The sequence below is a fragment of the Scatophagus argus genome, chromosome 9 (assembly GCF_020382885.2).
Source record: "Scatophagus argus isolate fScaArg1 chromosome 9, fScaArg1.pri, whole genome shotgun sequence".
Lineage (NCBI taxonomy): Eukaryota > Metazoa > Chordata > Actinopteri > Scatophagidae > Scatophagus > Scatophagus argus.
Window position 1 is genome coordinate 12563566 of NC_058501.1, and position 14222 is coordinate 12577787.

Genomic DNA, 14222 nt, shown 5'->3' on the forward strand with positions numbered 1-14222 from the left:
AATTTAGGAATTTCCTTGAAAGAATGTTCCAATCCAGTCTGGCAATTATGACCGATAGCACTTTGGATTTAATTGTGCAGGTGGTGTGTGGTCCTTAGGGTGGTGGAAAAAGAAACCCAAAAGACATTCTGAATAATGATTGTATTAAGGAAAAAGAAAGCGCTGTCTACACATAATCAAGTTTTGAAAACCAGCTGTGCTTTGCCATCAACCTAGCACTTTTGCTATATCCCTACTTAAGGTTGGTTTACAACGTAGTGAGCTACAAAATCAGGCCAGGGTGTCACCCAATACTACTGAATACCATTTAATGAGACTGTCAAATTTGTATAGATTTCAAAGTGTAAAGTATTCCTGTTCTTGAGAGCAGAAAGAAAACGGGAAAACATTCGTGGGGACACTGTATATGTGCGAATACTGTTACACAGTTGCTCAAGTCACAAAACACTGCTGTCGGTATTGGATCGTCTCAGTAGTTAGATAACACATCTTAGTAAGACACCCCTCAAGCTCTTTGATAGAAATAGCCTAAGATGCACAGTATTGCCAACGCACAGAGGACAGTTCGTGATGAAACTGACAGTTATGGTAAAGAGTAGTTTTCATCTCTCCATGATTTTCCAGGAAATATAAGATGCTTTTAGAGCAACATTTAAATGCAGGGCTGAATCAGAAGAAATAAAGAATGTGTTCTTTCCTTCCTTTCTTTCTTTCTTTTTCCAGTCAGCACCAGCCAGTATTCTCCTGGGAAGTGTCGAGGGTGCGTGTTGATGAGCGGGTACAGTAAGGGTAGCAATTGTAAGTCATTTAATTCATCCAAGGCCCTGACCCCACAGAAAACACTCCCCAGCAGATGGGGACTCATAAGCAACATATACCCCAAAGGTACTGGTGTGAGGTAATCTCATCTGAGGTCTCAGACTACTGCTGGATATGGGGGATAGAACCCCAACAGAACTCCTCACCTGGGTTCAAATTAAATAAACATAAGGTGTAGTCCTCCCCAAAGTCTTTGCAGTTGATACTCAGAGGTAAATCTTTGAGATGTTATAGAAGCACTTTTCAAAGGTTTCCAAAGTGCTTAACAATCATTAACCTGAATAGAATGCAATAACCAAAATATAAACAGACAAATGATGACGGTTTATGATTTTAAAAAAAATTAAAAACTCACAGGGGGTCAGCAACTCTGTTATATAACTTGAGGTCAGGTTCAGTCTCCGGCAGGACTCAGACGCAGAGCAGGTGGTTATTTCCGCTGACTTCAGTCAAATAAGGCAGGAGGGAAATTCCTCTTAACAGAGTGACAAAACAAACAGCTATGAAATTACCTGAGGCACATCTTCTCAACCCGAAGGCACACGGCTATGAAATTTAACAATCTCCGAAGAGAAGAAATCAAAAGGCTAAGAAAAATAGAAAAAAAATAAACAACTATATCTAACAACTAAGGACCACTCCAAAAGGAGGCAAAAAACTAAAGGCAGGAATAATCTACAAGGATAAACTATCGGCTATAAAAATCTATGAGGTAACAAATCACTCCTATGGAGGAAAAACAAAAGAGGAATCCTAAACACTAAATTATGGCTATATCCTGAACTAAGAAACTTACAACAAAAAAATCACTCTGATACAGAGGTAAAAACAGGAAGGTAACACGAGGCAAAAGACAAGGCTGGGGACAAGGCGAGACTAGAGTGAACGCACACAGACAAAACACACTGGCACAAGACAAGGCGAACACAGACTATTTGAACACATGTCGGTAATGGGGAACAGGTGAACACAATTGGGTTATCGAGGAGACAATCAGGCTGAAGACACACGAGGAAGGAAAAGTGACCTGAAACGAGAGGAGAGTTACTTTTCAAAATAAAACGGGAAATGACAAGACATAAGCCCAAGACTTCACCGCGGTTTGACACTTGGAACCAAACCCAGACATGCTTTAAAGTGATCAGTAAAATCTTCAAATCAATTCTAAAACTGGCAGCCAGTGAAGGGAGACAGGGAAAGGGGTGATGTGGTGTCGTCTGTTAAAACCAGTGAGAAGCTGAGCTGCTGCGTTCTGAACTAACTGGAGGTGTGACAGGGACTTGTGGGAGGTGTGGGACAGAAGAGAGTTGCAGTAGTCTAACCTGGGGAAAATGAAGGTATGGATCACCTTATATTCAACATCACTGCAGGCAAAGTTGAAAGATCTCTCCATATCCAAAACAATGTATTTAGGCATGGTCGGCCAAAAAAGATTCTCATGAATGCATATGTCAAGTGATGGAGTAGGTTTTCACATTAATTCTCAACAAAGGGTAGATTGCAGTGTCTTGTTGTCTTCATCATTTGAATCATTTGGAGTACAGCAGAGTTTCAGACGTCGCTCTTTAAGAATGAGTGGTATAGTAGGGGTAGCTCATGACTCTCCACATCCTGTGCCAAGTTCATTCCATCCACGTCTGCGGGTGCAGCTGGAGCAAAGTGTTGTCGAGATCCAGATATTTCTTCCCAACTCCAGGAATAAAAAAAAAATCAGTGGAGGCCATTGTTGTTGTTGTTGTTTGTTTGTTTATTGCAGTCCAAGATTCTTATGAAATATGTGAAATGTGAAGCTGCATTTGCATAAGAGACCATCTACAGCACAGTGTTGTAAAGCACCTTAATGAAAACACACAAATCTCCAGTAAGTCAAGCCAGTGCCCATCCCTACACACAGCAATGGCACATCCGCCATGCATGACATCAGCTGCCTTGTGGCTTCTATTTGTGTCTGACATGAAGCGTGTTGACGGATCAGGCCAGCTTCTGTGGCTAAGGGTGTGGACCCTCATGAGCGGTCAACAGATTTCCCTGTAAAGAAACTCTCCAGGGGTGTAATCATGGTTAAGTCAGGACAGTTGCAGTGACTCGGGGGAACCAGGAGGGACAACTTGAGTCCTCTGAAGTCAGAGATTAGAACTACAGAGCAGAGACACCATTTTGCTGTGACACCAGCTTTGACAATGAAAAATTTCGTTTCAGATATAAGCCAGCAGAGGGCGCCGTTCAACTGGTGTAGAAGTTTGATTTCAACCTGTGGGACTACCTTCTTCTCTCTGCCAAGGTTAATGTAATTGAAAACTTCCACATTCTGCTCAGTGGATGCGGCATTGCCAACAAAATGGAACTGTGTCACTGTCTTGAACTATTAACCTCATCGTCTTTCTGCGCGGGTAAACCTGCGTGTACATCTTGAAACCACAGCTGGTCGGGCAACAACATAAAATAAAATAAAAATAAAAATTTACAAAAGTTATTAAAATAAGTAGTAGATTCTGCTTGGCTCTAAGGGGTAAATTGTGCTCAAGATAAGAACAAGCAACCCCATAAGTCCTTCCAGCACAAGGATTGGCTAAAACAATGAGAAAATGTAGAAAATTGACTGTGGTTAAACATCGGTCTCCATCATGTCTGTTTAAAGTTCCTGCCGAGATTTTTTTGTTTTTTTTATAGCGGTCTTGTCGATGTTCACAAACTTTGGATCTCTATGGCAAAAGACAAAACAAAGCAGCCATATGCAACGCGCACACACAGCAGTCATCTGGACCACTGCCTTACTCCTGACGCACGGCTGAGTCAGCGGGGGCGCGCGGATTTGATAATTCCCAACGTATAAAAAGCGCACACATGGCTCCATCCCGTCTTTAACCTTGTAGTCTATAAAGTCAGCAAACTTCACGCCAAGTTGCCAGACAAGAGAAACACCGAGTGGATGTCTCGCAAATTTAAAGCCAGGGGAACTTAGTGGAAAAGGTAACTTTTGTCACGCATTTAGTCACGTTTTTTCTGTTGAATTATTTGTAAACTGAAGAATATAATGCAGTCAGGTCTGAATTACTGGAAACAGGTTGTCATTTCAATAAAAACAAAAGAATTTCTGCAGCATCATTGAAGATGATTTGATTTAAAAATATACTTAAATAAAAACAGATACCATATTTCTGCTAACGGTAAGATGCCTGATGCTTTCACTTGTTGCATTTACTCTTTTATTTATTTATTTACTGTTTCATAGTTCATTCAGTCAGTTGACAAGTTTTTATGCTTTAAATGGTGGCTTTGGTTTTTGGTCAGTTATCAGAACAAGGTATTGTGATTGTTTCTGTGTGTGGGATGAGTAAGTTTTGTCGCTGGCCTGCAGTATTTAAAATTTGTACATGGGTAAAAAAATATATATATTTTATATTCTTAAATGTTACAAATAATATAAAGATATATTTGAATAGATATAATTAAAAAAAACGATAAATTATGGCATTACGACACAATGATGTTAGCTCAACACTTTTTGTATGCCTGTTGGCTGTACTATTTTTCAGCTTGTATAGCTTGTTAAAATGCCTTACAACAGTCCACGTAAAAGAACTAATTCCATTTAATAGATTTTCCAAACCACAATATGTCTGTGCACATTTTTAGCCTGACCGGGACCAATAGGAATCCTTCATTTAGTCACGTACCAGCCATACTAACATGTGGTGTCTTTGTGTCTCTAAGGTAAAGAAACACAATGGAGCTGAAACCTTTATTGAAGAAGTTGGGCTCAGTAATCCGTGCCATCTTCACTTTCCTCTTTGCGTTGCTGGTCCTGGGCGTGATGGTGTGGGCCTATGTGGAGGGTTTCCAGCTGGTGACCTCCAAGTATGGAATCATCTCCTTTGGCTTTTATGGAGTACTCCTCTCAGTCCATGTATTGGTCCAGAGCTTCTTTGCTTTCATTGAGCACCGGAGAATGAAAGCTCGCATAGATCCATGCACCTTTACCAAAACCATTGCCCTAACAATATCAGCTTACCAGGAGGACCCTGTCTACCTCAGAGAGTGCCTCAACTCCATCAGAGCTCTCCAGTATCCCCCCGAGCTGCTACGCATCATCATGGTGATAGATGGGAACTCACGCGATGACCAATATATGATGGAGATGTTCAGAGAGGTTTTTGCTGACCAAGACCCTGGCTATTATGTGTGGAGTAACAACTACCATACATGGGACCCCACTCAGGCCCGGCAGGATGTGGGAATGGCTTCAGAAATGGGCCCAGGAGGAGATGCTGATCATAATATTGGAGAGGATCCACAGAGAAAAGAGGTAGAGCACCTGATCCAGAGCAAGAGGTGTGTGTGCATCATGCAGAAGTGGGGCGGCAAGCGGGAAGTGATGTACACCGCATTTAAAGCACTCGGGTCATCAGTTGACTATGTACAGGTAGCTATTTTTGCTTCAGAAGTCAAAATCCTGATGTATTTTGTCAATAGAGAGAACTTTATGAAAATAATAATTACAGTGTTCTGCTTTTTTCATGACATGGCTTACTTTTTACTTCCACAGGTGTGCGACTCAGACACTAAGCTGGACCCTCTTGCCTCTCTGGAACTGTGTAAAGTGTTGGAGAGTGACCCCAAGTATGGTGCTGTGGGAGGAGATGTGATGATCCTCAACCTGAAAGAGTCTTACATCAGCTTCATGAGCAGTCTTAGGTACTGGATGGCTTTTAACATCGAGAGGTCCTGTCAGTCCTTTTTCAACTGTGTGTCCTGCATAAGTGGTCCTTTGGGTGAGGAAAAAGCATTTTTTTTCTCTTCTGATATATAATATAATATAGTTTTGGCTTTAATGCACTCACTGCAACTAATATTTCTTTTGTGTTTGTGCCACCCTGAATTGTTAAATGTAGGTCTGTACCGCAACGATATCCTCCAGCAGTTTCTGGAGTCCTGGTACAATCAGATGTTTTTGGGAACTCACTGCACATTTGGCGACGACAGACATCTTACTAACCGAATGCTGAGCATGGGCTATGCTACAAAGTAAGATTTGTGCAATAAGCCTGTGAATATTCTCATTCATCCAGCTCATGGTTATCTCAAGGGAATTCAATCGAATGCCTAGTCCCAGCCTAGTCAAGCAAGCATGAACCGATGAAGCCTCTTGGATGAGAGGTGAAACGTCTTCAAAGACAAATAACTAAGTCCAGTTGCATTCGATTGAATTCCCTTGAGATAAGATTTGTGCACAGAAATTACATGAGACTCAGTTATCTCGATGCTATAATATTTGATGTAGTGATGAGATTCATAGATCTTGTTTTTGCCGTCTCTTTTTAGATATACAGCCCGCTCAAAGTGCTACACAGAGACACCCGCTCAGTTTCTGCGCTGGCTCAACCAGCAGACTCGCTGGACAAAATCTTACTTTCGTGAGTGGCTCTACAATGCAATGTGGTGGCACAAGCACCATCTCTGGATGACCTATGAGTCCATCGTCTCAGGTATTTTCCCTTTTTTTGTCACCGCTACCGTCATCCAGTTGTTTTGGACAGGCTCACTGTGGGACCTCCTCTGGATCCTGTGCTGCATCCAGCTGATCGGGCTGGTGAAAGCGGCGTATGCCTGCATCCTGCGTAGAGACATGGTGATGGTGTTTATGTCCATGTACTCGGTTCTGTACATGACCAGCCTGCTGCCTGCTAAGTACTTTGCCATTCTCACCATGAACAAAAGCAGCTGGGGGACATCAGGCAGGCGCAAGATTGTAGGGAACTATATTCCCATCCTCCCTCTGTCAGTGTGGGCAGCCATTTTGTTAGGTGGGCTCGGTTACACAATCTACAAGGAGATTCAAATGGACTGGTCAAGTCAAGCCAAGATACTGGAGACCAAGTTTCTTATTTTTGGCTGTGTGGCCTACACATGCTATTGGCTGCTGATGTTGTTCCTCTACTGGGCGTGGTTCCGCAGGTTATGTAGGAAACGTTCTAGTGCTTACAAAGTGAATGTTTAGGTCTGAAGTGAAGAACAAAGTGAAGGATAATAATTTAAATTCAATCATTGACCTTATTTTATTTTATTGTTTATCTTATTTTATTATTTTTGTTTACTATGTTGTTATTTTATTGGGACTCTATTTCAGTTATTTATTTTGTCTCATATTTTAGTAGGTGATGGACAGGAGCTTTTCGTGCAGCTGCTAAACTAAACTAAACAAATAAAGAAAAAAAAATATTGATAATATCAATGAAATATATATGAGAACAAATGTTTGATCCATATGGAGATGTTGCACATTTAAATGAAATTGTACTGAGGGCTTTTGGGCCTGTGAACTTCTCAGGTGTCTCTTTGTCACATTACGATGGCAGAGATGGCCTTCCAGCAGATATTTATTCATGATACCTATAGATTGGAAAAGTTCTATTTAGATAGAAGAGTGTGAGTAATGAATCTTGGGTTATGTGTATGTAGAGCATGTAGACTAGCTTAACAACACAAACAACTCAACTTACAGATGCTTGACTGTGTCAGTTTAGTGACCATTACTCCACCACTGTTGTTATTGCACTGGATCCTGCATGGCAGTGTTACTGCAGCGCTGTAGACCTACTTGAAAATACAGAAGATGGCAGTCACAGTGTTGAGCAGTGGCAAAAGTGTACAGGCAGAAAAAGACGCTGTACCTCTATGAGAAAGCTGAAAACTAAACAGTGACAATGACTCTGTGGCTGAGGACTAAAACATGGAGCCGTTGAAGCCTGAAACACAAGGGGACTGATGTTGTTTCAAATATTGTATTTTATCTAATTGCTGTATACTCACTCTGTTGGTGGGTGTACTGTGTAGGATGCACTTTGTTATTGGTATTCCAGAGTAAAATTGACAAAAACATATGATTTTTTTCTATAGATTTTCTTGGCAATACACTTATTGTAAGGGCTGGAAATTGTCTGAAAATGTGAAAATTTTGATGATTTTGGGAACTTGTATGGATATTAATAAATGAAATATTTTTCTAAAGTGCACAGCTCCGTTTTCTTTGGGTTAAAATTACATAATTTGCAGAGTACAAGCGAGAATTTGACTCAAATCACTTGTCACAATAACAGCATACAGTATACAGGCAAAATATAACTTGACCTCTCATAGGTGTCATGCTACACACCAGCATCCTGAATGTAAAACCTTCATCTCCGTTAGCATTTAGCATAGCTCCTATCATTGTAGGGAACCCCACGAGGCAGAGAAGTGAATGTCCCCGTAGTGCAGGACCACAGTGACAGTCTTTACAGGATGGTACTCTGAAAAAACATAGGAAAATGCCTGAAAGCAGGTTGCCATGCCAAGTGATAAGGATCTTCCTTTAAAATATAAAGTCACGCACTCTGGTGCAAAGTACATCCAGGTTCGTAAATCTGAAGCAATGTGCAGCTGAACAGAAGAAGAAGAAGAAGAATCAACTTTATTGACAGTATATATATTTTTACATACACACACTGAATTCATCTTCTGCATTTGACCCATCCTTAGTTGAACACACACATGCAACACCCGGCAAATTACATGCAGTGAAACACACACAGGAGCAGTGGGCAGCATCAAGCGTCCGGGGAGCATATTGGGGGGTTAAGTGCCTTGCTCAAGGGCACACCAGCCGGCTAATGGGGGGGAGGGGGGGGGACATTTTTTTTTTTTTTGCATTAATCACTCCACCACACCCAAATTTTTCCTGCCCGTCCGGTGGGGGAATCGAACCGGTGACCCTCCGATCACAAGCCACTTCTCCAACCTCTAGGCCACGGCTGCCCCCAAAATGTTCGGAGTACCCGGAGAAAACCCATGCAGGCACAGGGAGAACATGCAAACTCCACATAGAAGGGCCCAGACCGGGATTTGAACCTGGAACCATCTTGCTATGAGGCAACAGTGCTAACCACTGCACCACCGTGTCGCACAGCTCAGCTGATAGCTGAGCATATCTAATATATCTAATATGTAAAAAGTCCTAGTTAACATCAGTAACTCAGAAGCCTTATCCCGATTTACAGTCAAACTCAAAACTCACTTATTCAGATTAGCTTATTCCTTATGACTACTGCCTGCACTCTACTCTAGTTCATCCTCAGTTTCTGTTCTTTAGTTCTACTTTCTGATGTTTACTGACATTGTTGGTGCCATTTTTAAAGTTTTTACTTTTTTTTTTTTTAATATCTACTGAGAGCAGAGTTCAGTCCTTCTGCCACTTCATGATACTATCTGTGTGATGAAGGTTTGATTTGGTTGGTTGGTTGATTTGGTTGGTTAAGTTGCGTATATTTGGCTATACCTGACGACGATGCCACATTTTCAGTTCCACCAAAGCAACATTTCCCCTCCAAACTTCTAATTAGTTAGCCTTGATAGTTTCTTTTCGATAATTCTTGAGGCCAAATTTTCCAAAGGATTCTTTTCTACTTTCATGTCATGACCCCCTCAAATTTATCTTGTGTCCTTTTGAAGAACCACTGAACAAAACTATCTATTCGTAGCTCCAAATGATTAACTACAATTTTACTCATGACTAGATGCACCACTATCAACAAGATAACAAATAATACCATCCAGAAGTACCATTTTTGTGCATATGTAGTAATTTTACTTTACTTTTACCTGAAGTACCTTTTAAGGTAAATATTTTTGCACTTCTAATTAAGTTAGAGTTGTATTGTTATATTTGTTTATGTCTAGCGCAATCAATGGAAGCCAGACAAAAATTTATCAGAATTTCTCATCTCCACTGCCATCCAGCTTTTGTTGCGCAATAACAGGTAAGGATTTTACAACAGTAGACATTGAGTAGATGACCACAAGACCACCGGCAACACATGTCGGGAAACACATGTCTGACTGTCCACTGGATTCTCAGTGAGTCAAGGCTTCTGATGGCAGCTAAAACAACTGTAGTTGGGTGACAAGATTGTTTCCTCACATGAGTAAAAGTATCTGGCTTCCCCCAAGAGCGGCGGAAGCATTACTCATCACATTTCACAGCGATAACCCGTATTTGGTCTCTAATAGCAACATAAACAACGTAAGTAACGTAAGCAACTTATCTATGATGGATTTTCTGTCTAAGCTGTAATCTGTGGCTCTCAAAGCTGTGACATCATTTACTACATGAAAATCTGTTTCTGTGGTGTGGTAGCCTAGAGAGAGCCTGAATGAGTCAGGGAAAGGAGAGAAAAAAAAACAAAAAACTCCTTTAGGAGTAAACCAAGAGTCTGACGAAACCATACATCACTTCCCCTCATATCTGTTTTCAATTAGCCTGTCCTCCCCCACCCTGTCTGCGCCTCCATCCCTGACATCAGAAAGGAGGAACCATTCCAGCTGGCACACGTGTTGGGGTGCACATTTGCTCTGTTACAAGGAGGAGAAGTACGGGCAACAAAGCGTTCAGTACCTTCACCTTCAGTACCAAACTCCTTTTGGTCTTGTTCAATCTGAGCAGTTCACATTGTTTTGGAGGTAGCTGTAATTTAAAGAGGATGGAGCAAACTTTCATCAAACTGCAGCTCATCCAGAACACGTGAAAACCAGCATGGTGGTTATGATTAAGTCTTAATACATCATAATTAATACAAGATGGGATGAAATATCAAATTATCAACAATGTGGCAGATAAAAGTAAATGTGTACTGGAAGGGATGCTAAAATGCTTACCATGTACCTTTATAAATAATTACACGTTTCATCCTACATCCATTTGTCAAACATTAGTGTTGTTATGGTTTGCTGTTACCATTACCGATGGTAATATTTTCCATTTTAGATTTATGGTCTAGAAGTTCTTATTTTCTGTGCACGCCTTTCTGTACTGCAAAAAAGAAAGAAAAATAAATCCAAATTGGGCAGAGAAGAGTTAATGAACCAATATATAGAATAAGAATGGAGAACTCTGTTAGATCATTTTATTATTTTTGGCACACAGTAACAGGACAAATCAAGTAGTGGGTGTTCCCCCAGTCTGCAGACACTCTGATCTGGGAACGCCTGGGTTGTCTGCAGTATGCACACTCATACTGGTGGGGCTGCCATCATTTACAGGAATTTGCTTCAAAACACATAGTTTGAAGCTGCATACCAGTGAACACCGATCAGAGCCCACAACTTTTCCCTTTAGACAGGAATGTGACATTGTTCAGGGACTGAAACTGTACTTCCCTTCCAGAATTTGTCAGACTCATTTTTTGTGCTAAAATATCATCACAATGAACATAATTTCCTAAAGTTTGTCAAGATTGTTTCAGTCTCTGGAAAGATGTTATGAAGCTCTCACCCTTTGAGGTGAATGTTGAATGTGTTATTTTTGTCAGTGTAATTATGAAAATGCCACAATGGAGCAGTCATTTCTCTAAGCTGTAATCAAAATGAAAATATTTCTACCTGAGATACAGAAAAGGAACAGAAACACAACCGGGTAACAAGTTGCAGTTAAACAAGAAAATATGCATGCCATGATTGCTTGGTTTATGATGGGTGTGTGATATTATATAAAGGAATGAACAAGTGATTCACAGTTACAAGCTAATAAAAGGATGGATAAGTCAGATAGTGTTTCACATATCTGACAATTTACAATTACTGCTTATTGCAAGGCATCATTGGTTGCTGGGGCAACTAAGCAACCCACTGGAAAAAGAAACACAAGCAATCTGCCCGTTAAATGACATGTTAGTTTGAGTCATGTCTGACTATATTTAGATACTCCACAAGCGCTTTATAAGACTCGCAGATCCCAGTCAGTCCTCGCACTGTGTTTTCTCCACCTACAAGACATCATTCATAAAGAAGAACCATAACAGCAGAGCAGAACTGCCACTTACTTTAACTATTTCATAAACATATTTCTACAATGTTAAAATGTAATATTCTTCATGTAGTGTATTTCATTAAGTAATGTAAGAGTTATAGAATAGGAATATTGGAAAAGACTTTGAAGTTACAGGTGAAGAAAACAAATTCATTTGAAATATTACATCTGCATTTTGATGTCAGTTTATTTGTTTAAACACTTTGAGAATAAATTAGGATTAATTTACCTTTTTCATAACAACATGTTGGAAACAAATGACAACATTTTGACTACCGGTACATAAAAGTTACTGACATCAATATTTACCTCAATAGGGAAATAAATTATAAAAATAATTTTCTTTCATTTTGTTCTGTAATTTTTATCACTTACAGTCGAAATCTTTGATGATGATGTTATTTCTTTCAGAGCCATGTTTTTCCGTTGAGAATGGGTGCTGTGGTTTTCAGCAGGTATTGGTGCGGGTTGATGCCCACGAGAGCAGACTGTGCCTGAACTGTTCACTATCCTCTTGTACCTGGAACCACCCATCACAGTTACAGACTGTTGCCCTGCGATTATCAGAACAAAACAGGCGGTTCCTAGCAACTATGTACCTATTAAACAAGAAGAAAAACACTTTATAGCAGAGGATTCGTCAATAACGTGATTGTTTGTGACAGTTTGTCTAACTTACTGGGCATTAAAATGAACAAAGTTTAAACACACTATTCTCTTCCCTCTTTGTGGACGGTTGTCTATGTCATCTCACTCCTGATAAATCAATGCCAGCATTACATTTGGCACAGTTGGCCATCGGTTGTAATCCCCCTAATTAAAACACCAATGCCTAAGCGACAGATTGAGCAATAGGGCTGATCTGTTTATTGCACAAATCGGTAATGATTTATTTGATGATTTGGACAAAGTGAAAAAGTGAGATTTGTATAACTTGTCTTATCTCTGCATGTTATCCACACAAGCCTTTATGATAGTTAAACACAAACGGTAGTTCTTCTAGTACTGACAGGAAAATTAGAAACCTTTGTACAATGTAATGCAGCAATAGTATCCAAGAGTCCTGCAATAAATATTACATTGAACTAGATTCCAAAAATTGACATCCAAATACAAAAGGATAAGTTGTTATGTAACGCTCAGTGACTTCGACCATTCATTCGGAGCACAAAGGCAGACTCTGGGCGAGGGTTCATGATTAACGTGTTGGCAAATATACAGTATGACTACGGTATCACATTTTTAAGTTAAAATCCATTTTGCAATACAAGCATTTCCCCATCCTCACATGTGATTCAGAGTTGTTTTCGGGGATATGTCTTCAGTTTTAGCAACCAAATATTCAATGGACCACAGCCCTGATGTGACACGCTGTAAATGTGACAGCAATGTTAAATGTAAGTTCAAGGTCAACATCCTCTAACAGGTCTGTGTGGTCTTACTCTTTTTTCGCTTTCTGGGAAGAGACCTAATCTGTATGTTGCTGCCTCCTTGTGGCCACCTGAGGCCATCCATGACCACTGTAATTTCCATATTTTTGCTAACCTTCACCAGTGCTACAGTGTACATCATGTATATTATAGAAAGAAAGTGACATATTTTGTCATTGGAGGGAACTCACTCCAACGAAATTCATGCTCTGCATTTAACCCACCCAAGTGACGTGCACACACAACAAACCCGGGGCAGTGGGCGACCGAATGCAGCACCCGGGGAGCAGTGGGGGTTAGGTACCTTGCTCAAGGGTACCTCAGCCATGGACACCGGTACGGGGAATCGAACCAGCGACCCACCGGTTACGGGTCCGACACCCTAACCGCTGATCCACGACTTATTATTATCATTATTATTTACAGCAACTATCCAGGACCAGAACAGCCAAAAACAAGAAAATGCACACTTTTAGTGTTGGTAGGCAAATGTGAGAATAGGATTAGGCACCATGTCATCTTGTTATTTGCTGTTAAAACAAAAACTACACACATTTTGGGGGAAATCTGCACTCCGTGTTACAGTAATGCAGTGTATTACGGTGGCAGGCGTGGCCTAGAGGTGGGAGAAACATTCACTGCATGTACTGTGCTGTGTTGCTGTGTTGTTGTGTGTTCAACCAGTGTTGGGCTAAATGCAGAGAAGAATGAAAGTGTATGTAAAGATATAAGGATGATAAAGTTTGAAATTTGAGGTATTTTGCTGCAGTTGGTTGAGGTGGAGCCAATTTTAGCAACTTATTCCATACTTTTTGCAATTTAATCTACAACACTACGTCCATCATATGTTTTGTATGTCATAGCTGATAGATGAGTGGAGTAAAAGCTACAATATTTCCCTCTGCAGTAGAAGAATAATGTTGCATACAATTGAACCACTTCAGTAAAGTACCTCAAAACTGTACTTGCACTGAGTGAAGCTAGCTGGCTACCTTCCATCACTATCTGCCGAAAGTAAAAAATAAATATGGTCCTCACATGTAGCACACTGTAGACTGGGAACCACTGATAACGAAGTGCATCCTGCCTCCTAGTGGTGGAATGGGGGAGCCACACACAGGCTTTCTAAAAGC

General features: G+C 40.5%; 1 protein-coding gene across 4 annotated transcripts; it reads left to right on the forward strand.

The window, feature by feature from the left end:
* The first annotated feature begins 3628 nt into the window (after positions 1-3628).
* has1 (hyaluronan synthase 1) lies at positions 3629-7826 on the forward strand. 4 transcript variants are annotated; one of them, XM_046399385.1, is made up of 6 exons: positions 3629-3789; positions 4534-5242; positions 5366-5591; positions 5712-5844; positions 6142-6233; positions 6357-7826. In XM_046399385.1, exons 2-6 carry the CDS (start codon positions 4547-4549, stop codon positions 6815-6817), a joined length of 1608 nt encoding a protein of 535 aa, XP_046255341.1. In that variant the 5' UTR covers positions 3629-3789; positions 4534-4546; the 3' UTR covers positions 6818-7826. The 4 variants fall into 4 exon arrangements, with proteins under 4 accessions (XP_046255341.1, XP_046255338.1, XP_046255340.1 ...); XM_046399382.1 differs by having other exon boundaries at positions 6142-7826; XM_046399384.1 differs by lacking the exon at positions 3629-3789 and adding an exon at positions 3934-3986 and having other exon boundaries at positions 6142-7826.
* The last annotated feature ends 6396 nt before the right edge of the window (positions 7827-14222 follow it).